Source organism: Ictidomys tridecemlineatus, chromosome 2 (genome assembly GCF_052094955.1).
Source record: "Ictidomys tridecemlineatus isolate mIctTri1 chromosome 2, mIctTri1.hap1, whole genome shotgun sequence".
NCBI lineage: Eukaryota > Metazoa > Chordata > Mammalia > Rodentia > Sciuridae > Ictidomys > Ictidomys tridecemlineatus.
This window is the reverse complement of record NC_135478.1, coordinates 184,255,167-184,280,947: the sequence shown is the minus strand read 5'-3', so window position 1 is coordinate 184,280,947 and position 25,781 is coordinate 184,255,167. Positions and strand designations below refer to the sequence as shown.

General features: G+C 34.6%; 1 protein-coding gene across 6 annotated transcripts in view; it reads left to right on the top strand.

Annotated features, from left to right (window-relative positions):
• The window catches only part of Ptprz1 (protein tyrosine phosphatase receptor type Z1), a 171,224-nt gene that overhangs the window by 46,358 nt on the left and 99,085 nt on the right, over positions 1 to 25,781 (top strand). For all 6 annotated transcript variants that reach the window (XM_040291604.2, XM_040291602.2, XM_005333948.4 and 3 more), the window contains exon 2: positions 9,078 to 9,143. In XM_040291604.2, coding sequence (XP_040147538.2) covers positions 9,078 to 9,143 — 66 coding nt within the window. The remainder of the gene's footprint in view (positions 1 to 9,077; positions 9,144 to 25,781) is intronic.

Here is a 25,781-nt window from a genome sequence, read left to right as displayed (position 1 = left end):
ATTGCACTTGTTTTTAATTATCTGTAGCCAAAGTACTTACATGCCTACCATGTGTTTGTGATTTCCTAAGCCTAACATCAAAATGCTGTTAATGTTACATCTATGCTGCAATTTCTTGTAAGGACAAGCTTTAATTGTGGTAATTGGGATCAAACCCAGGGCTTCCCTAATGTTAAGAAAGTGCACCACCACCAAGCTACATTCCAAGGCTCCAAAATATAATTGTAAATGTAGAGGCTTCATGTTTATTTCTTATTATGAACATTAACTAATTATTTAAATTTCTCCTATTTTTGTGCATCAACATATTTTCCAGTTGTTCACCTTATACTTTCAGTGCTCTAAATATCTTGAAACATAATCCTATGTCTTTGCCTCAGTTAACTTTTTAAAATCTATTCCTAATGTGTCAAAGAATATTAAACATTTTAAGGATGTTGGTAACTCTGGCCAACTGACTTCCCAGAAACTTTATACTAGTTATTTTTCCCATCTGTTTGTCAGAGAACATCTCGAGATTTTTTGAGCATCGTTGTATACTGTTTAAAATAATAATAAACATTGACAACCTATTAACTAGAAAAATGTCATCTCAAGTTTTATTTTACTTTGATACTCAAAGTCTAACAGTTCTTTGTAGATTTATTAATTATATTAGCATTTAAAAAAACTATGTTTAGAAAATACATAGTTATATTTGTTTAATGTATTTTAGAAGTCAGCAATAGCAGCATGTATAATTTGCATTTCATTAAACATTTCATATATAAGCTTTAAATGTTATGTAATCAAACTTTGAATATTTCTTTATATCTTTCCTGCATGCATAGAAAGTCAGTCTCCAGCGGCTGGGGCTGTAGCTCAGTGGCAGAGTTTCATCCTTAGCACCACATAAAAAATAAATAAACAAATAAATAAATAGACAAATAAAATAAAGGCATAGTTTCCATCTACAACTAAAAAAAAATAGAGTCATTCTCTATCTTATGATAAATTAAATAAATAATAATGTATTTTATAGCTTTTGTCCATTGGTTTTTAAAACACTATTAATCCACTTGTAATTTATTTTGATGTATGTACAAAGAAAGTGTGATTTGAATTCCTTTTCCAAATAGCAAGTGTTCCTTGTATATTGAACTTTCATTCTTGCCTCACGTTTGTGATATTTGCTTTATCATAGATTAAGCTTGCATCTACACTAAGTTCAATTTTAATGTGTTCTTTTTTTTCTTGATCTGCCTATTTATCATTTTAAAGATATTGGCTAACCAAGCACATATTATTTAACTTTTCCTAAATTTTTTATTTCTTTGCATTTATATTTGCATATAAACTTTAGAAAATTTTTTTTCAAATAAAAACATCACAGTGAGATTTGATCTATTTATTAATCTAGAAAGAGTTAATAGTTTCCCCAAATTCAATGTCCCTATTGAGGAATGTGGTAGGTCTCTTCATTTATTCACATTTTCTTTTATATTTATAATAAGTCTATCTTTTACTTATGCACTTTCTCTGTGTTTTATGCCATTCATGGTAAATCTGAGTGGAATTCCATTGTATCCTCTAATTGCTTACATCAGGGTGCCAATTGTCCAGAACATCCTGAGTGATCCCAATCATAGAATGGCACAGCAGATGTTCTTGCTCAACACCAGATCTTAGTGCAAACACATGGGCATAAGACTTCACACCAGCAATCTTATTTATGTTGCTAGATGATAATATACTGTTGTTATACAGATAATTAATAGCGTAGAATAATATTTAACACAAATATGATAACACATTGCCTTTGTAACTTAATAATTCCATGTTTTCTGACCACACTTATGCCTTTTCTTATACAGATTTGTTTTCTCTTCCCACTTGTAATATTGTTTTTAGCTCCTTCTTGCTTAAATTTTTTTTACACGTTATTTCCATGTTTGTTCCTATTATCACTATGTCATCAAAAATTTGGTTTTTCTCTTGTGGTCAAACAAATTCACTATTATGGATGTAGAATTACGGGGCTATAATGATAGCTCTGTGTGATAATAGGAATTCTGGCTGTCTTAGTGCTTTTCTGGTGTTGTGTAAGACTTTTGACAGGGAAAAAGTGCAAATTCCTGAAGACTTTATTTATTCATGAAGTTCAAGGAAGGCTAGCTGAATGGAAATTGTCATTACTCATATTACTTAATTCCAGGAAATAAATTTTCCAAAATTAAATCAACTGTTTAATCCCAGTATCCAAAATGTAGAGAATGCTTTAAGTGAACTCTTATGATTCTGTAAAACTATATTCATTAATTTGAAAAGATCAGTGATTTATTATTTTGTATAAAATGCACATTACCAAATGAATGGCGTAATTTAATTAATTAAAATTTACCAAATATGCTTATAACATTTATGAAAGCATACATATGCAAAATTATAAGCAATAGTTATCTATAGGAGATAGAATTATAAATGAGTTTTTAAATTATTTTTGCTTACCAGTATTTTTAAATTTGATTTCTTAGCAGGCATAAATTACAATTGGGTAATAAAGATAAAAGTTAACATTTATTTAACAGAAAAGAAAAACCTCAACTTTAGAAACATGGATAAATTATATTAGGTTAAAAACACATGCCTAATACAGAAAAAAACATATTAGCTACTTTCCAAGACAAGCCTGTGATTTGATCTTTCATTGAAGTGTTTGAATGGATTTGGTAAACATATGGCCAACATACAGATCCTCTCTAGGAAAGCATCCATAGCCATTGTCTAAAGAACAACAAAATTTAATTGCTCACCTCTGAACTCTTCCTTAGTCCTATGAGACAGGTATTTAATTGGATGTCTTACTGCTGAAGTAGCATATGGAAGAAATGGCTCCCTTTGTACTTTTACATTATCCTTTGTGTTCAATCTTTCCATCTCCTTTGATAATTTTACCATTGGGTTTTTTCATATCATGTCTCAAGCCTTTACTTTTTCATCTTTTTAATCTTATCCCTAAATAGGTTAATTGGACTCAAAACTTATATTTTTTCAGAATACTACAGATCAATGTGCCCCCTATTTGGCATTAAGTTGAAGCCTTTTCAGAGATGAGAAAACTAGTGGAATTCTTTCTAATGCTCGAAAGCAGCTGAAATTGGAGAACATATGGTCTAAGGGGGGAAATGACGTGTATATTTTGAAAAGCAGACTGTTTTTAGGGACTTGGATTACATCTGAAGTGATTAACAGTGAGAATAATCTTTGAACTATTGCTATTTCCTAAAGAAGCCATAGTGACTGAGTTACCACAATTAACTGCATCATAATTCACAAATGTCTTTGCATAGATACTGGAAGTTAACATTCCAGATGGGTAAGGACTGACTATTTGATAACTTAATTTGACTGAAAGTCAACTTTAACATTGAATGATGAAAATATCCACAGAGAAAAATCTACTATATATATTGCAAACTCTACTTATAGCTGAATTTAATTTTTTTGGAAGTTGCCTTATTTAGCTAGTAGACTTTTGGTCTGTATCACTTGGATGAGAAACTCAGGTTTTTTATTAATTGATTTTATTTATTTAATACACAATAGTGGAATGATTACAATTCTTATTACACATATAGAGCACAATTTTTCATATCTTTGTGTATAAAGTATGTTCATGCCAATTCATGTCTTTATACATGCACTTTGTAATTTTTTTGCATTACAATTCTTATTACACATGTATATCACAATTTTTCATATCTCTGTTTGTATGTAAAGTAGGTTGACACCCAATTTGTGCCTTCATATATGTACTTTGGATAATGATGTCCATCAGGTTTCTTGTCAGAGGGAGAAAGTTCCAACAAGACATCTGAACACATGAATGACTCCAATAGCCAGACAATGTGTTCAGAGGTGTGCTTTCATCCAAAACTGTTTCTCTTCTTGAAGGAACTCCTATTTCTGATTTTACTTTAGTTTTTTTCTACTAGAGAGGGTACTTATTTTATTTCCATTGATATTTAAGACTGCTGTCACTGTCAACTTTCATTTTACTACAACCACATCAGTCTTATGTATATCTGATGTCAAATTATTTAGCAGATGATAATTGCTCTGCGGACATTGGACTATCTTCAGAGATTTCCAGCCCCTTCAGGCTTTCAAAAATCACCCTCCTTTCTTTACAAACACACACTTAACTCCTTTCAGTTCATCTAAAATATTTATCTTATTATTCCTACTCTTCTTTGATATTTTCCTTCAGAATAAACTCAAACGTATGAAATATATTCAATACCTTTAAGTCAACTTAGTAAACTGCCTCCTCAATTTTTAAAAGAAATCCAGATAAAAAGAGAGTAGTATGAAAATTAAAATAATGAAGATTCTATGACCTTGTATCACAGTGAACTGTCACCAAGAAAAAGTTTTTAGTGACATATGCAGACCCTACACAAGAGCTCAGCTGACCCTTCTAACCTTGGGATCCACCCTGTGCCAGTCTGGGTGCTCAGCCCTTCTCTATCTGGGACATTCAGTCCCTCTTGCTCTCCCTTGACAGTCTCACCCAGGGCTTCAAAGGTCCATCTCTAACTTTTCCCATTCTTCAACACTTTTCCAGATTTCTGAATATCCTTAGTGATTTATCTAAAGAACATGAGAGAACATAGGAAGAATTATATAGTATGGACAAGTCCACTTCAAGAAATTCGTAATCCCAGACGTCAGGTGTAAATTTGTAGTTATAGTCTCCCTGAAATGTCTTTTTCAAGACTACTCTGTGCCTTCTCCCTTTCATATTTCAAGCATTTTATAATATCAGAATGTGTACATGGCTGTGTGCCTGTGTGTTTTGTCATAATACTGCAGTTAAAATTTGTAGTAAGATACAAATGATAAATTGTTGAGCAACACATAGCAAAGACTTTCTTTAGGGTGAGGGGACCCTCAGAAGCAATTTTGTACTTCAAAAATTTATAATGATACCTTAACAAATGAACACCCTCATTCTTATTTGGAAGGAGGTAATTTTGAAACTTGAAAAAATGCTAATTCTTAGCAATTAACACTTTCATTTCCTTTAAATGAGTGTAAAGAAAAATAAAGAAATATGTATGTGTTCATACATGTTAGTGCATGAACTATTTGCTTTTGTATAGATGCTGAAGGTCAATGCAAGTTGCAGTGGTTTGGAACAGGAACGTTTAAGGTTACCTAAATTAATATAACCAAAGTTCTCACAATTTTGTTTTTTTTAGCAAGTTCAAAATTCACTTCATGAATAATATTTTTTCCCAGACAAATTTTAGAGTAGGCTTTAAAAGTATTCATTAATGTACACATTCTTGTATGTTATGTGTTCAATCCCATCCTGAAATTTCTTTTCTACTTTTGTCACTGTGAGACAGACGAAAATAAAAATGGCAAGTACTTTTAATGGAAAGAAAAAAAAAAGTCTAAAAACTCAAGAAACTAAAATCCACAGAAACAGGAAAAAGTCATTCTATATATATATATATAAATTTTCATTTTCGTGGATTTAAAAATGTGTAAACACTTAGATAGATTCTATGTTATACAGGGTTTACTGGTTTTCAAAGTATATAATGCAACAAAAAAAAAGTGAAGTAGCTTCTTTTTTTCTTGTTCATTGGAGCTATCACATCTCATCTATCAGACCTCTAAGTAGAATTTTTAAAGTGGGGTACTCTCTCACGCCCAAGGACTATGTAATTAGCATATGAATGTGTAACGGATTGTTTGAAGTAACAATTAAGGGAACAATGCATAAAGGAACTGAAGAGAGCTACCAACACCTGGGAATCTTGTATTGAAAAAGCTTCCCTAATGTAAGTAATTAGAAACCAAGGACAAATGCTCATTGTGCAGCAATAAAGGCCTGCAAGGAAAGCTAGGAACTGGAACTGGCTGATATTTTCCTATCATCCTTTAGAATGAATCATTAAAGTAAGAGCTTACTGTTGTATTTATTTCAGTCAAATAATTGTTAAATGTAAGTTCTGTGTGGCATCCAATCTTCTGAAGCCATCAAATGCATTTAAATGATAAAAATACTTGTATCATTAAAATGTTTACATTTGAGAGGTATAAAAGATGGTAACAAATATTTTCTCTGTAGTTAATGCAGTTTTAGAGGAAAGTTCCAGTAGGTTGCCAGGTCCAATCAAGTATGCATTCAGTTCCCTGTAATTTACTGCCTAGATAATTTCTGTTAGTGAATCTCTGGCTTGTACTGTTTTTATTTTGTTTCTCTCTAAAGCAAACATGCCACAGGGGTTCTTACTAGGGAAAGCACTGTAGGAGAGTGACTAATAGCTGAGCAGTGTGAGAGTCCTCACTACTGTGGGGAGGGATCCTTGGAGCAGGGGATCAGAGCTAGGCATTGTAGTTTCCATTTTTATCAGTTGCTACCTTACTTCGGCATAATTACCTTATCTCTTAAATAAAATTCATTTTTTTCTAAACTGTTACAGTCTGAACCAAATTATCCCTAAAGACTCATTCTAACTTTTAGTCATATATATTCCTTTATCAAGGGGAAAAAAAAAACCCACTTGTTCCCAGAAGTTAATACCACTTTAAGAGACATTTATATATGAAAAATAAATTCTGAGCTCAATATTCCATCTTTTAAATAGAGACAAATATATGTATGACTATTCATAGCAGTCTTATTAATAATAGCCCACAGTAGAAACAACCCAGGCAACTACTGATTAATGAAAGGGTAAATAAAATATGGTATATCCATAGTCAAAACAAAAGTTGCACCAGGAAAATTTGAGCAGGCAAGGGCAACTTTATTCAAGACTATTGCAGTAGTGAGGAGAAGCCAGAACCCACTGTGAGCTCAACTCATGTGAAGCAGAGTGGCTAAGGATTTTCAAGACTGGGGATAAGCTAGTGGAAAAGTACCGCAGACAGGTCATCTAGGAGAAGTCATAGGCCATCTGTGTTTTGTAATTAACTTTATCCAAAGGAAAAATAAACATGTTTTTTCAACTTGGAGCAAGGTTCCTCACTGAAATTAGGCTCCTCTTCTCTTACTGAAACTAGGAGGCAAGGATGATATCTTCCAGGATTACATTTCAGAGACATGGCGCCTGCATCCTTAAGAAATAAATTTCAGGGGCTATAAAATGGTTGGTTGCCTATTAAAAATATCTACATTTCAACAAGCTAGAGAAAGAATTTACATTTACAACATTTATAAGGCAAAAGCTCTGGAAAGAGAGATTAGGAGCCTAGAATCAGGAAAAAGCCTATCTAAGGTTGATCAAGCTGAGAGGAACTTAACTTTCTTATTCACCTTACAATGGGATATTCTTGAGCAGTAAAAAGGAATGAAGGAAAAGGAATTGGTGCAAGTTATGACATGGATAAGCTTCAAACACTGTGCAGTGTGAACAAAACTATTCACAAAAGGCTATATATTATAAGATTCCATTTAAATGTCCAGAATACTCAAATCTGTGCAAACAAGGCAGATGAGTGTTTGCCTCAGGCCAGGTATGGTGTGGGGCCAGGTGAGGTGGCAGCTAAAAGGTAGAGTTTTTTGAGGGGTGATGAAGATGTCCTAAATTTATGGTTGCCGACTCTGTAAATATACTAAAAGCCATTAAATCGTACACTTTAATGGGTGAGAAGTGTGGTATATAAACTGTATTTCAATAAAATTATTGTTACAAGGACCCCTGTGTTGAAGTATGTGACACAGCCAGTAGAGTATTTGCCTAGGTATATGGGTGAACAAAAAAGTTTAAATGAAAATAAAACTTTTATTTCTCCAAGGTTGGTTTTGGCTTTTAATAATCAGCATATTCTGACTGAATTTCTAACAGTTGCCCTTCCTTTTGGCTTTTATAAAATGGGTTTTAAAGTTTGTTATTATTATTATTATTATTATTATTATTATACAAGTTGTGGTAATCAGAGAGTATATAACATGGAAGAAAGAAAAATAATTTTTGAAAAGTCCCTTATGATATTTGCACCCCATAAGTAATTGGGAACTGTCAATAAGGAAAAAAAATAACCATTCAGAGTGAATAAGAAATAATTTCTTTCCCCAACTAAAAGAAAAAATCAATACAATGTGTGTGTGCCTGTGTATAAATGTTTGTATTCAAATGAAATCTATATGACAGCCCCAGTTTATGAAGGAGTATCTTCCACAAGTTACTTAATAAACTTTTTGTAGCTTTTTCTACAGAAACAGTTCTGTCATCATTGGTTAGGTTGCACACAGAACCCATACTTTATCCACAGTATAGTTGAAATAGAGTCCTAATGTTAGTACAGTCTGGGATTAAGGGGTCTTTTGGGGGGCGTGTATGAATGGCTCCAAGAAAAATTTTGAATTAAGCAGTGAGACTTTGGCTTCCACCGGGTTTTCCCTCCTTTACTCCTTCTGCCAAGTTCTAGACCTGGAGCCTGTCTCTGTGGGTTTTGAAGTGTCCCCTGACCTTGTGATACACTAAGCTTCCACTGCCTTACTCTTTCAGGCATGTCTTTTCCTCCAGGGAAAAGTTCACTTACAATATCTAATATAACCTTTCTCTCAGCCAACACACACACATTTAAATCCCAATTTTCTCAAGACATCTGATTTCATTTTACATTAAAAGGGAAACAAATTTGAAACCATGATAACTTCTGGGGCTCTTAGAAACATTTGCAGATAAAACTTGGATTGGAAACCCAAAAGTATCTTTGTCAACAGAAATTTGGATGTTAAACTTAAGGGATGGTGAGAAAAATTCGCAGATATAACAAGCTGTCCTTTCTGACGTGGTCTCTTAGGGATCATACTCCTAAGTTATTCCTTATTTGCACAGAATATTTTATTGTGTCTGCCCAAACTTTAGCATTCCTTAAATGCTCAGTAGCTACCAGAACAGGGGCAATGATATCTGTAATGGTGGTGGTTTGGATTTAAAGGAGACACTGGAAAAAAAAATAATCATAAATGAAGCCATTTATTGCAAAATGATTTGGGTATCTTGTATTTTTTAATTTGAGGGCATGTATTTTTTTCTGCACATTGATCACTTGATTTTTCTTGATTGTAGATTGGACTTATGGATATTACAGACAACAGAGAAAACTTGTTGAGGAGATTGGCTGGTCCTATACAGGTAAACACATTATTTAAAATGAGATTCAGTAGGATCTCATAGTTTTATATCTGTTTTTATGTATAAAACATTTCTTTCTATCTGTCTCTCTGTCTCTGGTACTAAAGATTAAACCCAGGGTGCTCTACCACTGAACTACATTCCCATCCCTTTGTATTTTTTTTTTTTTTTTTGAGACAAGAAGTTCACTAAGTTGCAAAGGCAGGTCTTGAATTTGCTATCCTGCCTCAGCCTCCTGAGTTGCTGGGATTATAGGCAAGTACCACTGTGCCTGGTTTAAAAAGAAATTATATGCTTTAGCTCAACATATCAGTTTAGCTTAGCTACCCAATATTCCAGTTAATTAATAAAATGACTCAAATATGAAATGATTGCTGGTGGTATTTCCCTAAGCACACTTGGTAGTGTAGAATGTACTGGTATCAGAGAGAACTAAATTCCAGGCCCTCTGGCTACATCTCTTTGGAAGTATCCATAACCCACCTGAGGCTCAGTTGTTTTCTTCTGTGCAATGGAAAGCTATTTGTTCTGAGTATTAAAAGATAAATGAAGTGTAAAACACTTGGCACCAAACCTCCTTTTAAATGGAAAGCTATCAATAATGTTAGCTGCTTTTGTTATGATCAGGTTAGTGACTGTTTTACTCATTTAACAAATGTGGATGAGACTCTGACTGTCACAAAGAGCTTCCTTCTGAATTACTGGGGCTGAGTTTATTGAAGTCAGAGTCTAAAATGATTTTGTCAGTTCACCAGACTTGAATTAGAACATCATGAAGTTGGCTACATATGGTTATGGACAGAAGCCATGATCCAAAACCTTGGGAAGAGGAGAAGCCCTGGGCATGATAGAAAGGACATCAGTGGAATCTGGATGAACCAAAATATATTTAGTGACCCCCTGCCTTAGGATAGTGCTGAGCATTAGAGTTGGGTATTCATTGGAAATAAGAGTAGTTTGATAAAATAGATTCAAATTAGAAGGGCTTTACCACGAATCTGTCCAATTTGGACAGTATTTCATAGATGAAGCACAGTAGCATGATGACTTTTGTAGATAGGCATGCATTTTCTTTCTTTCTTTTTTTAATTCTTACTTTAAAGGCAGTAATTATTCATTGTAGAAAATTTAGAAAATATGTTCAAGCATAACAGCAAATATAAATATCACTTCCTTCAGGTTTATCCTCTTAAATAATTATAGATCTCTCTAGGAAGTTTCTATTATCTTAAGTTTATCATTTTATACATAAGGTTATGCACCCAATTTATTCTTGAAATTGTTTTTGAGTAATTCTTCATGTTAGTGATGACTCCTACTGATCAAGATACTTAATGTCTGCCTAATATCCGATTGAATGCATGCTTTATTATTTAACCACACAGCCTGGTTTATTTTTATTAACAAACTTCCTAGTTTTAGAGGTAGAACTAAAATCAGGTTTTCTCCAACCAATGAACCTATAAACAAAGAACCATTATATTTATCAGGAATATATGCTTAAAATAAAAATCAAGCTTTAATGTACCCTCTATTATCACTAAACCAAGAATCATAATATGGAGGAAGCATATCGTAGGGAGAGAAAGTCACATTTCTCAAAACTTTCAAATGTGATGGTGGATGTATGTTGACTAATAGAATTATGGTAGTGGTGTTTCCCAACAGCTTGAGGTCCTAGAACAGCTGGCTGTGCCTCATCCAGTCAGGAGAGATAGCAGTTTCACCAGGGATTTCAGTAGATGCAATGGAAGCGGTACATACCACTGTACAGTATCTTATTATGTGAAGACTCAACCACAGAGATCCTCCTTTGGATGGGCTGAGTATAGACATGGCATCTGTAAGTTGGCCAGGCTTTCTCAAATGGTTCTGGGCATACATAGTACTTTAGAATAAAGTTGCACCATCCTGCTCTTTTGGTCCTTTCAGAAACAATCTACTTACCACAAGGAGTAACTAAAAGTCGCATTTGCTCTGGGGAGGCGGATGAAAGGTCTCATAAGAAAATGTTTCATAGTTGGAGTGAGGGTAAAATCCTACCATTTTTTTAAAAATCATCATATATTAATGTCTCCCATTGGTTTGGAAATTACTCCTAGAATACTTGAGGATCCTAGGAAGAGACTAATGAGGAGGATATTTTACAACTGTTTAGCTCCAACTAAGTGTGACTTCCTTATTTTGTCTGAATTTCTAAAGTATCAAAAAGAAAATAAATAAAATCCTTTATCCAAATAAGTGTATCTATCTCAAGAAATCACTCCAAAGCCAAATGTATAGTGTATGAATTATTTACTATAAAATTTATTATTTCTTTTCATTTTTAATATAAACATTTAATGTTAGATAGTATTTTCAGTATTTGTGCTTATTATTCCACCTAGAAAATGAAAAACTATGTGGACTGTAAAAAAATTTCAAGACAAATAGTTTTAGGATTTTTAAATGTAATTAATTTTGTGAATGGCTCAAGTGCATTGATCTTGACCACATTTAGTCCTAGTTTCATTTGTAATGTCTTATCTTGGTGAGCTAAATATTTGTGTTACTTATTGCATTGTGTTATTATTTAAATTTATTTGATTAGCTACAAAAGAACTTGAGTATTTGTACATAGAGACTTCTGTTAATAAGAATTCTAAGTACATCATAACATCTTTTTGGAAGCAAGCTCATCATGCTACCACATGTCATTTTAAAATATTATGTGATGCATTAAGCATTATTTAAATGGAATCATTTCAGCTAAGTTTGCTTATGGAAGATTACACAATTATAATATGTGAAGTAACAATACAAATCCCTACTAGACGTGGTGAAATAGAGGGTGGAAAAGTATTAGTCGTTTAATTGTGCTTTTTATGTAGATTAAAACAACTTTTCTATTCAGGATGTATGCTGTAATTATGCCAAGAAATGACAGGGTTGGTCAACAGAGACGACCATCCCATTTTTAAAGTTCTTAAGGGAGGATAAGGCAGGCTTATTGTTGGTATGAACTAGAGTGAACTGTAAATCTGGAAAGGTCAGTACTCAAGTTTGACTCTTTTCATAATAACTTCATTCCTTTAAGGGGTTTCAGAAAGCAAATTTTATTCGTATTAATTTTCTACAACAATGCCTAAACAAATACAGTTCAGTTGGGGGAAAAACCTATGTATTTTTTCTTTTTAAAAAAATATCACAAACACATGCTCAAGATTATCATGGAAGATGTTAAAATCTTCTTTTTCCTTGACTTGTTAGATCTTTGATTAGAACCTCAAACAATAATAAAAACATCAGAAATGGATGTACTTTGCTCCATGCTTAGAAGCAATCCCTATTGAAATATAATCTTTATTTCCTGGAGTTATAAAATATGACATTGTTTCATTTTTTACCATTCTTTAAAGCAAATTGTAGTTTAAAATTTTATATTGATGGATTCTCAAGTGTTATAACATCTAAGCACCTTTTAGGTTTTAGTTGAAGAGTTCCATTGGGTATAACAAATTGTGTCTGCCCTGGCCACATATGACTCACCATTGCAATTGGCTGGAAGCCCTAGAATGAGGAGGCGTAAATATCAAACAGATTATTTCCCCAAATAAAATATCCTGTCTAAACAATCTTTCTATCTTGATAATGACTAGAAGATGCTACTCATGGAAAATGAATAATATAAGATTCTATAGAGTGTGATTTAGTGTTTGGCTGGCTTCCTTTCTCTCTCTCTTTCCTTTTTTTTTTTTTTTTTTTTTTTTTTTTGGATACAGTTAGTTCAATGTTTTTCTTCTCTTGACCTAGGATAAACTAGATCAAACTTAACTAAAAGAAAATTTGAATCCACTTAGAATAATGGCTGCTTTCTGGCATGCCCACCCCTTTCTTTACTTCTAGGATCTGCAATATCCTTTAAACATATTGCATTTTCTTCTTCAGTTCACTACTCTGTATATTAAACAGATTGTTCATTTTTCATTTCCAACTTGGGAGTAAAATAAAATCAAGCTCTAGAATGCTACTTATAGAATTATCCCATTTCTATTTAAATTTTGGTATTTTTATGGGCATAGAGGAAAGGCCTGGTAAGATATACACCAGCCTGTTGGGCAGGGCTAACCCTGCAAGTGAGGCTGTAGAAGTCTCTGAGAATATAGGGACAGGATCCTCACTTCATGCTGTGAACTGTTTATTTGGGGCAATTTTTTTTGACAAATTTGTTGATTAAGAATATTTTTATCTTATCTGGATTAGTTTTAGTTAAGAAAGGCAAGGTAGTTAGATAAGATCTATGGCTTCATGTCTTTACCTGTCAGGATAGGCTCTCTGCTTGGCTGAGTTCTTAGAGGACATCACAGACATCTAATCAGAGCATGGTGGCACTCAGGGTCCAGCTTCATGGTCATCATTGACCTGCAGACAGATCAGCCTGCTGATGGCTTGGCATTTCACTTTTCTCATCTGTAAAAACTTTTGAATTATGCTCTGCTTATTTGTGTATGAGTCAGATACATGCTTGCCATTGTTGCGGGAGAGTTCTTTGAGCAAGGGCTGATGTACAGATTCAAGTGAATAGTATTTTTCAGTGTCTTAATTTGAGCCCCAACAGATTGAACAAGCCTGGACACATCTAACAGTCTGTCAAGAGTTTCTAAAAGGAGTCGATCCACTCGAATGCTTATTATGGACAGGTATCTCCTATCACCTGCATGCTTTTAAAAGTTTACCTAAGATTTCTATTTTTTTTTTAATATTTCTATTCTTGGCTGACTTTTCCTATGTTAACTATGATGACTGTGTATTCCTTATTGTAGAAGCTGAATAGGGTTTAATAAATGATCAAAAGTCACTACTTGCTTAACTTACATTCTTGAAAACAAATCAGAGATATCAAGTGCTCTTAACTTCTAAAAATGGTAAAGAATTAAGTATAAGTATGCTTGATTTAGCCATTGCACAATGTATAAATAGTTTAGAACAACTTGATGTATAACACACACAGACAAACACACACACACTCACACACACACGTGTTTATTTGTTGATTAATATATTTAGGAATTTTTGTTTGCAACCATCACTTACAGAATATGATGTATGCCAAACTAGATTTCCTATAACCTGTGAATGGCTTTTGTAGCTTCTACATGTGTATTTCCCATATTTCAAAGCATCTCTAGAACATAAGACTTGTTGCGACACTCTTGTTTTTTTTCATAAATTATGTGTAGTTCTCCTTTTACAAAACTCCGAAAGTCTGTTCTTGAAAATAAGTTGTATTTATGCATGTAGTGCCTTCATATATCCTCCTGAGAAGATTTTTAGGTTCAAACTTCATCAGAATGAGAACTAGCTGATGGCACTTTCTTAATGACATTATATACTTGTGAATGAAGGAAAATTTATAAAGTGTTGAGATCATTAGTTGGATCATTACTCATTGGATGTATAGCATGAGGTAGACACTGTGCTAGACTCTGGGGTACAGTGATGAAAGGAAATAACCTCAAACTTGTAAACATTAATGATAACAAAATGTGATCTTCAGAGTGTGTGATATGTGCATTGTGGTAGATTGTGGTGACTTGAGGTTCAGGACCGCTGAATAACTTCTGGGTTTCTGTGAAGTTCCCCTGAGAAATGGAATTTAAAATGAGCTACAATATAAATGGTGTTAAGTCAACACAGTTGAAGATTTCCGGGGCAAACAAAGCAGCCATGCTGAGACGTGTAGGTGAAACACAAACAGCTGGGCTCCAGCATCTGCAGTGTTCTTCCTGCCTTTGCACGGAAAATCTGAACATGACAAGACAAGCTCCTTGGGGCCCCATGAATTCTTTCTGGTATCCTCATCCTAGCTAAAATTCTAGATAATACCATTTTTTTGATTGGCAGTGACTTAAACTTTTAGTTATTAACATTTGTATTTAAGGGATGTTTAGCATGATCTTACATGAACATTTTGAACAATAAACTAAAGAATAAGATCTAGTCAAAGAGTCTCAAACATAGGGGAATGGCAGTTTTTACTTACCCCCAAAGGGGGAGGATTTTATGTTGATAGGGCTAGTGGATGTTGCCGCACAAATTTAGGGAGTTCACCATGAGATAGGGATTACTGACAGGGACGTATTGTCATGAAGCTGGTTTAGTAGGAGTTATTTTGCTAGTTTGGTAAGAATAAATACAGGCTGTAGAGTCAGAAAGTCTAACTGCTTGGCTTCAAACCCGGGCTCCACCTTAGGCGTCACCTCTTTTGTCTCAGGTTTCCGGATCTGTAAAAAGAAATCATAATAGTTCTTACCTCAAAGGCTGCTGCCAAGATTCAATGAGTCAGTGTTTGCAAAGCACTTAGGATAGTGCCTGGTTCATATAAAGTGCTAAATGATGCTATTAGTTAACGCAAAGTAAGTCTTCTGCACTTTGAGGATTTATACCAGGTTCTTTCTAAAGTACAGATGGGCTATATGAGCCTTCATTCAAATCTCTCCAGTTGCTCCCTACCACTTACAGAATAAAAATATCAGACTCTTCAGTACGGCCTATAGTGTTGGTAATGATCTCTTTCTGTGTCAGCCTGGGGGTGTGGCTCAGTGGTAGAGGGCTTGCTTAGCATGCATCAGGCCCTGCGTTAAATCCCCAGCACTGCAAAATAAATAAATACATAAATAAAATGGTTAAGGAGGAGGAGGACAAGGATGAGGACAACAACTCTGTTATTTGGTCTTTATTATTTGGTCTTTCCTGAAGACCAAACCTATTCACTTCTTTTGCATGAATCTTCTTGTCCCTCAAGCTGAAGAAGAGCCCTTGCCTTAATGTCCTGTTCCTGTGTACTCATCTTTATTGCAACCCAGGATGTGCCTGGTTCCACAGTTTATTCCTCTTCCCTTTCTCAGAGTGTGGCCCTTTCCCAGAGTGTTTCTGGACTCAACAAGGTGTGTGCATGAATGAACAAAGCTGCAAAGCAGATTGTGTTCTTGTTTTATAAATAAAGAAGCAGAGAAATTAAGTCACTTGCCCAATCACAAAGTGAGCAGAGGATTAGAAATTGGGCATGGGTCTTGACTCTCAGGTCTCTATCCTGAAAATTGTATGACTGTATCTGCTACTTTTGTCTCAGTGAAGGGGGGGGGGACAACAAAAAGCATAAAGTTGTTAGGCTTTGAATTCTTGTTTGAATATTTTTTAAAATGCTGACTTCAAAGCCATTGTGTATAATATAGTCTCTTTTTACTTTATCATTATTTTTTGGCTTTGCAAGGGAGGTGGTGTGCTGGAGACTGAACCCAGGGGCACACTCCTACTGAGCCACATCCCCAACCTTTTGTATTTTTGAGAGAGGGTCTTGCTAAGTTGCCCAGGCTGGCCTTGAACTTGGCCATCTTTCTGTATCAACCTCCCAAGAAACTGGGATCATAGGCATGCACCACCACCCTGAGTTTCCATGTTTGTGGCTGGTGGTAGTAGTTGGGTTTAGGACCAAACCCAAGGGTGGTTTACCACTGAGCCACATCTGCAGCCTTTATTTATTTATTTATTTATTTTTTGGAAACAGGGTCCAAGTTGCTTAGGGTCTGGTTAAGTTGCTGGGTCTGGCTTCAAATTTGTGATCTTCCTACCTTAGACTTTAGAGTTACTGGGATTACAGGCATGTGCCACTGTGCCCAGTTTCAATGTATATTTTTAAGGAATGTGTTAAGAACAATCATTTCTGGAAAGTGGGAATGTGGCTCTGTGTTTTATTTTCACCTTTTTCCTTGCAGTATTTTCTAATTTTTTGTTTGTTTGTTTTTATTTTGTTTTGTCTTAACCCCCCCCCCCCCAAATGCTTTATAACTGAGTTTGGGAAAAGAAAACTTAAATGTCTAGTTAACATAATATAAACTTAACTAAATTAGTTCTGACTCTGGGGGCAATTTAAGAATTTGTATTTCATCATAGAAAGTCTTCTGCAAGTCTCATGGCTCCCCAGCCTGTACTGCTTTATGTAGCTGAGAATTCTGTGTCTGGTCCTATTTCTGCTTTACTGTACCAGGTGAATGACTTTAATGATCAATGAAGTTGGAAATGCTCTATTAATCATGTATGTCCTTAAGGAGTAGGTAATAAATTTTCATTAGTATAGGAATAGATAATATTCTTTTAGAGAAATGGCCATATTATTATACATTTGCATTTTACTCAGACTTGATCTAGCCAGGATTCCACCGAGGGCACTTAAAGTATCACACAACTTGATTTTCTTCTCTGCTGTGGTGCAATATTCTCACTTTGCATTAGTTTCACAATCCAGGATCATTACCCTAGCTCAGTGAGAATCAATTTTTCATAGTTGATTGTCTGAATCAGTGGCAGCTCAGTTACATTTTCTACATCATTTACCAGAAAGTATAGATTTTAAAGAAGTCAGAGCAATTATGCAGGTAACCCATAGCCAGGATTTGCTCTCAAAACATGCCCCTGAAAGTCAAAACCTTCTGCAAATTGGACAGGTTCTTCAAAAGAGTCCCCATTCAGGTTCACCATTTTCTACATGAGTGTCCATTGATAGAGCCCATTCTCTTTTACAAAGAGACGAGTTCATCTACAGAGACCAATGCCTGTTGTGCCCTTTTTAGGAGAATAAGTTCATCTTTAATTTCTGTGAAACAGTGAAGAAAGCTAGTTTGGGACCTGTTTATGAGATTTCAGAGCATGTTTAGTTCTATTATTTTAATTGTGATACTTTGCCCCCAAAGTATGCATATTTAGGTAAATTATAAAAGCTCTCCAGTTCTTTTCACTAATGGTGATTGCTGTTCATGCTTGAGCACAAGAGAGAAAGCTTGATTTAAAATCTACGTCCTGTTGATGTGTTTTTATGCCACCAACATTTTTTAAAGTAAATTGAGTAGAAAATTAAGTTCTGGCATATGATGCAAATTCCTCTAATGTATCTGGCCTTCGTTTAATCATTTGAGTTATCACTGCAAGATGTTTATATAGATTAGATACCACAGAGATCTAAGGAACTATATTTATTTGATCCTAATTAATATTTGGCCTTAAATAGATAATCACACCACTTTCCAATTTCCTAATATTAAGCAATTAAACAGCTAGCATCTGTTGGCCAGATAAATATTAAACTTTGCCAAGTAGCTATATGCAAGCTTTCACCATATGTGGACTCTGTTAGAATAGATTACAAGATATTTTAAAATCCATGTATTTTAGGATTGTAAAAGTTATCACTGAAAAATTATTTATTATCTGCTTATAGTGTTAAAATTTATGCTAAAGTATTAGATAGTTGTATAGTGCATATTTGCCCATAATATATGAAGACACATCAAGTCAATAGTTTTGTGTCTATCTCTATTAAAGCATTTTGTATTTACATATTAGAGTTTCCATTTTCTTGATTAGAATATTCCTAAACTTTTACAGTTTCTTTGTCTTTTCAAATTGAAATCTCAAATAAGCAATTATAATGTTAAGGAAAGAAGGAAACATTAAATATAGATAGTGCACAATCTAGACCAATAGTTCCCAAATTTCAGAAATCATCAGAATTACCTAAAGGGATTACTGAAAAGAAAAGATTACCTGTCCTGAATTCCAGGAGTTTTGATTCAGCAGTATGAGATGGAGATTGCAAATTTAATATCTAAGAAGTCCTCAGCTGATCTTTATGCTTCAATCTCAGGAGCCTCATATTTCTGTATCTCAAATCTAGATCAATCATAGCTTATGCAGCATTCATTTGAAAAATGAATGAGTGATAGAGAACAAATGAGGAAACATATGCATGCATGTATTTATACATATGAAAGCACTTTAGTTCACCCAGTGAGCTAAAGTGACATAAAATAGAGTGTATTGCTTTTATATAATATGTAATAACATGTGAAATGTTTTTCTCAGAGCCTTTTATCTGTTACTAACAGCCTTTTATCTGTTTATTAAGAGATCAGGTAAGTTTTTGAACAGTTGTTAATGAACTTGCATTAATTTTTCCCATTTGGATGGAGCTTCTTTGCCAATGTAGGGAAGTTCCTGGCCGAGGTGGATCCAGTAGGAGTCTCTCATTAGTGAGTCTGCCTGCAACCTCTTCACCCTGTATCGACGTATTTATCCTAACAATTTCCAAGGAAAGTTCTTTTTCATAAGCATTTAAAAAAGTCATTTTTATTTCCTTGGCTCCAAAAGATCCTGAGTCCTGATAATATTGAGTTTTTTTTCCATTCCTGTATTCCTTTGTTGTTTTTATTAAGTCTCTAAACCTCATTAAAATAGGTCTCATAAACTGTGTTTTATTAATATTCTTCTCCTAATACATTTGGCTTTTGGTAATGTAATTTAGTGGTTCCTTTTAAATTTTTTAAATGGAATTGAAGTATTTCTGGATTTTTAGTTTTGGTAAGTGTTGTTATTCATTCTTTTTTTGCAATAGCTGTTTGAAGTTCAGTAACTCATGTAATCATCACTTTTCAAGTCAATAATGTCAACTTTAGAAGACAAATGATTTCATTGCTACACATACAAATTACATTTTCCATCATTGGGCAGCATTTTTCTCAGAAATTAGTCTCTAAGCCTGGGGGTGGGTATACTTGAAAATATTGATAATGGTCCATAAAAAGTTATTTGTCATGTTCACTACTTTAGCAGAAGACTTGTTTGAAAATCTTGCAGTGGATATTAGAGCCTGAATTTGTTGAGAATTTTATTCTTTTTTTTTTTTATTCATTGAACACATCTTAATTGATACTCCTATCTGCTAGCACAAAAAGGAAAGAGAGGAAAGAGAACAGGAGAAATGGGAAAGGAGGGGACCTCATAGAGCTCTAATTCTAAAATATCTGGGGGAAAAGGAAATGATTCATGGTGACTTGTTAAGCTCTTTTGCATAGAGGTTTCATCCTATTTATAATTGTTGAGTACACTCATTTTAGACTACTCTTCTCTGGAGATATTCTAAAATTGTCGACATTAAAGTCATTACCATAAGTAAATGAACAACTATAAAAATTCTAAGGCCAAGAGGCTGGGGCTGTAACTCAGTGGTAGAGCACTTGCCTTGCACATGTGAGGCACTGAGTTTAATCCTCAGCACCATAAAATAATAAATAAAGATATCGTGTTCCTCTACAACTACAAATATATATTTAAAAAGATTCTAAATCCAAGCTGAGCATAGTGGCACAAGCCTGTAATCCTGGAGGCTGAGGAGGCAAAGGCAAGAGGATCACTAGTTCAAATCCAGCCTCAGCAAATGCAAGGCTCTAAGCAACTCAGTGAGATTCTGTCTTTAAATAAAAATACAAAATAGGCTGGGGATATGGCTCAGTGGTCAAGTGCCCCTGAGTTCTAAGGCCAACCATTTTCTCATTTTAAGTAAATTGATACATTTCAAAATTGAAAATTTTGTAAATATTTTTTTTGATAGTGGGGTTTGAATCCAAGGCCACTCTACTACTGAGTTGCACCTTCAACCCTTTTGTTGTTTATTTTGAGACATGGCCTCACTAAATTGCTGAACTCTAACTTGGAATCTTCTTGCCTTATCCTCCCAGGTTGCTAGGATTACAGGCATGTTCCTCACTATAAATTCATTAAAAAAAAAAAAAAAAAACTTCTTTGGACTCCATTTTTCCCATTGGTTTAGGAGAATTCACAGGATACCCCCAGGTTATTTGAAAAGCCCTAATTGAGTCATGCCTAGTAATGACTTGATCCTTGTGGGGAACTCCTAAAAACTACTGAACTCATCTGAGTTCTCCTACTATTTGCAATCAACCAAACCTACTCCCACATGTTTTATACCTTTTCCCATCGACACCCTCGAGGCAGCAAGGCAAGCATAATGTCTTAATCCTTGTCCAGTGCAGGCAGAGGATTTGTGTCTCTTTCCTTAGCCAGGAGATATCTCTTGCAGTTTAAAGACTTTTAAAGTCTTTTCTCCACCACCCTGGGAAGAATATTAGCATTTGTGACAGGAAATTTTTCTCAAAAGTTTGTAAGAAGCAGATTGTTATTTTGGTGAAATAATTATCATGAAGTACAGCCACAGACCCTCAGAGAATGATTCAGAAGGCACTGTGCCCTAATGATGACATCTCCTTTACTCACAGAAAGTTCTGCACCCCACCCACCCTTATGTACTATTAGATGTTGGTCTGGTTGCTAGTGACAGAGAAGCCTGAGAAATACTCATGTTCTAATCTCACATGAGTAGGGAAAAGTTAAGCCTCCTGGAATTGAAATGAGAATTTTCCTTTTAACTAGAGATAGGGGAGGAGAACCTAGTGATATTCTATAAAGATGTAGGAAACCATTCAACTAGGTAGAGCCACTGATTGGCCATAGCAAGGATCTCAGCACCTTCCCAGATGTTCCTATATGTAGTGATAGCCCCAGACAAGAAAACTTTTTCTGGACCACAAGAGTACCCCAGCAGAAATGATGAGATAGATTATAAGTCTGAGAGGAATTTCAAAGACTCATGGAAACCTGGAAGATAGGAACTATTTATCCTTGCACTAATATTAAAAACAAGTGTCATGGTCTTTATTCCATTTCATGGAAAAGAGACAGCTGATGACAATGAAAAGGTCCCATAGTGCACCAATAAATGACTGTAGTAATGAATTATATCCTATTAAATAAATTAAGAAACTTGAGTTCAAACCAATATAAATCAAGAATTTAAAATGTTGAGCTTGATGAGAATTGAGATAGTGACAAGTTTCAAAGTACCTCCCCACAAAATACTGAGACTGAATATTTGTCAGCCTGTGCATCTTAAATATAAGGATATTGTCCTATATAACCACAATATTCTCATCAAATTAGAGAAATTAACATAGATATATTAGTGCTTTCAAGCCTTGAATGCTTTGTTCAGATATTGGCAACATGTCTCAATAATATCCATTCTAATTTCCAAGGGAAAAAGAATAACAGTACAGCAGAAAATCATGATATCGTCTATCATGATGATCAAAGTGAATACCTATGGAAATGGTCCACATAGAAAGCCTATGCCACTAAATGAGGCACAGAGATAAAAAAAAAATGGCATCATTTTTGTGTCATTCCTAATAAAAATGCAGAACCTGAATCTAATAACAAGGAGACATCAGACAAACTCAAACTGAGGAGCATCCTATAAAATAACTGTAGACTTCAAAAGTGTCAACAGCATGAAGTGAAGAAAAGATAGGAACTGTTCCAGATTGAAAGATACTGAAGAGAAATGACAGTTAAAGGCAACCAGTTACTAAATGCAATCTTTTTGCCATAAAGGATATTATTGAGACATGTTGGCAATATCTGAACAAAGCATAAGACTTGAAAGCACTAATATATCTATGTTAATTTCCCTAATTTTATGAAGGTATTGTGGTTATATAGGACAATGTCCTTGTATTTAGTATGCGCAGTCTGACAAATATTTAGTATCAGTGAGATATTGGCACCATCCTTTCCAATTGTTCAATAAAATAAGTTTTCATTCTGTATTTGATCCTTTTCTGTAAGTTTAAAATTGTTTCAAAATAAAAGGTATAGAATAAGCAATTAATAGGACTTACCTTTTTAAAAAGGATAAGTTGAGGATGGCAAAAATCAGAGCTTCTCAACAGTTGCTCCATGGTCACCTGTGTTGATCTGTCATATTGACAGTGCAAGTGGATTTTAATTGCTTAATAAAAAAATGAGAAAGATAATATCACAGAACTCATGAATATGCACTCATCAAAGCAGGATTCAGATGACGCTAGTTTTAATTATTGAATTACTCTGGTGTTAATTGAAAAACAAGATAATTCAATTAGTAATTATACACATTCTACATTATTTGGATTAGAAAGTAATACATGTGTCTCAGAAAAATATCATTTAATTTGTGCTTCCTTTTATTTACATTTGCAGTTCTGATGAAGGTAAGTAGAAATGAGAGGTTGCAAGAAGGATTTGTGTGGTCACTCTGTAACATTTTGATCCTTATCCTCTGTTAGAATTTTTTTTGTGAAGCAAAATCCAGTCTGAATTAAATAGATGTCATGGTAATACTATCATTTTGGATTCTAACCATGAGTTTCCTTTTAATGTGCATGCTGAATTTTTCTAATACGACAAACTGGGGCACATGAAATGCAGTTTTATGCTCCATTGAGCTGAATTCTGTATAGCTATTGAGAAATGTTTGGAGAGCTGTAGTAGATATGTCCATTTTAGTGACCATGTTTCCTCTCATATTTGTGAAATATATTTTGATGTATGTTTCTGTTATTCTGAAAATGTGCATTCATTTGTCTGCCTGCTTCAGAGAACACTCCTGAGAACTAGGAGGAAGGATAAATAAATGTTAATAACAATGAGAACAGTAATTATAGATGGCACTCAGCTTGTTCATTCAGTACTAGTCCTTGTATCTGCAGCAGCTGAAAGGACGAATAAGGTGCCTGCTTTGATTCCACTTACATCCTGTGAGGGAGAGAAATACAAAAGCAAAAAAGCAAGTGGATAATTGCAGAACATGTTAATTGCCACAAAAAGAATAAACATAATGATGCGAGGCTATGGCGTAGTCGAGGTGAAGAAAGCCTTTCCAAAAGGGAGACATCTCACCTGAGATGTGAGAAAGAGAAAAGGAGTGAGCTGGTGAAAAGAGGGGTGGATATTTCACCTAAGAACCTGATGAGTTGCCAAGACTCTGAGATGGATCAAGGGTGGTGTGTTTGAGAAGAGAAAGGGTGGCATATGTCAAGCTATGAATGGCTTGCCCTATAGCTTTCCTCCTGTAGGCTGTAATGTATCAAGGTTAACTTTCCTATTTTGATGATGGCATTGTGATTTTGTAGAAAAATATCTTTGTATTTAAAAGCACAGGCTGATGTACTTGGTATCCTTGAGGTTGGTCCTAATACGATCTGTATGTTTAAGGTGGTAATAATTGATAAACAGAGAGGTACAGAGACTTTCCTAAGATTGTTCAGTTTGTAAGTTCTGAGAATAGGGTTTCCACCCAGGGAGTCTGAATTCAGAACCCACACTTTCAGCATAATACTGTGCTACTTCCCAAAGAGAGTACTATAAAAATATGAGTTATTTTTATTATAAAGTTACAGGCATCTTTTATGGCCTAGAAAACTCATCTGTATATCTCCCTGTTTCCTTCTGTTCCCAGCTCTGGGTGTCAAACTTTACCAAGAGTATAGACAAATTGGGGACTACTTGAAAAGAAGCCCACTTTTGGTGGGTCTTCATGCACAAGGAGTAGCCATGACTCCATCATTAAGATTAGTCTCAGGGGCTGGGGATGTGGCTCAAGTGGTAGCGCGCTCACCTGGCATATGTGCAGCCCGGGTTCGATCCTCAGCACCCCATACAAACAAAGATGTTGTGTCCGCCGAAAAACTAAATAATAAATGTTTAAAAATTCTCTCTCTCTCAAAAAAAAAAAAAAAAGATTAGTCTCAGGACATTACAGTGTCTGCACTTATATACATTTATTTTCATGTGGAAAAATAAATATTTTTGTGTGGTCCCAAGGAGTTATGATTTAGAGAGAAATGCAAAGGCTACAAGGAACTTACTTTGGTAGAGGAAATAACTAACGTCAGAAAATCCAAAATTAGAATAAGGTATGCTTAGGGAGATAAAAGGAACCTGACATCAAAGTTGTTTCAACAGGGACAGAAAAACCTGTTACTAAGCATGCGGTATAGAAAGGTCAAGCGATGATGGGAAATAGAACCAGCATGCTTTTTTTCCCAGTCCTGAGATTCTATTATGGATAAGCTAGATTCAGAAACCAGGAAAATCAGAATTAAACTTATTTGATTTGATAGAAAATGGACCAGAACTCAAATGTGAGACATAGATGTAGAGGCAAAGAAAGATCCCCCAAAAATCTCAAACAGGTGTCTTGCAATTAAACCTCTACACCCTATTGGTTTCTCTACTCAATCAAGGGGGCTGGTGAGCTGATGAAGGTAAGGTGCAGTAGTGGCTCTTTCCTACCTCAGGAACATGTACTAAACTTTCTACATTCAACATCTTTTCAAAATCAATCCTGAATAGCCAGGCCTGGTGGCCCACAGCTGTAACCCCAGGTACTTGAGAGGCTGAGGTGGGAGGGTCACTTGATTCCAGGAGTTCCACACTAACCTGGGCAACATAGCAAAATCTGGTCTCAAAAAAAAACCCATCCTGATACCCCAGGGAATTAATGATATGCTTATGTCTTTACTATAACTATCTGTAATTCTGTTGCATTAGTTTATTTATATGCCTTCTTCTTCTACACCCTAGATACAACAAGAGAAACTTGTGATGACTTTTATAGACCCAGAAATTATTTTAAAAAAATAGTAACTGAGACAAATAGCAGACCCCTGAGGATCCAGAGAATAGAATCAGATATTCTAATAAAATCGAATTTAGAAATACACCACATTTTTCATTTACATATCAAGGCCCTAGACATGAACTCCTGGAACATGGTTTCAGAATAATAGTTCATAAAGTATAGTTTGGGTTTAGAAGATTAAGGATCCAAATGAATCAGTACAAGGCATTGTGAATTATGATTGAATTGGATTTTAGATCCAGCAGGTTTCTTCCATTTTGTTTTCTAGAGTTTTGCCCAAACAGTAA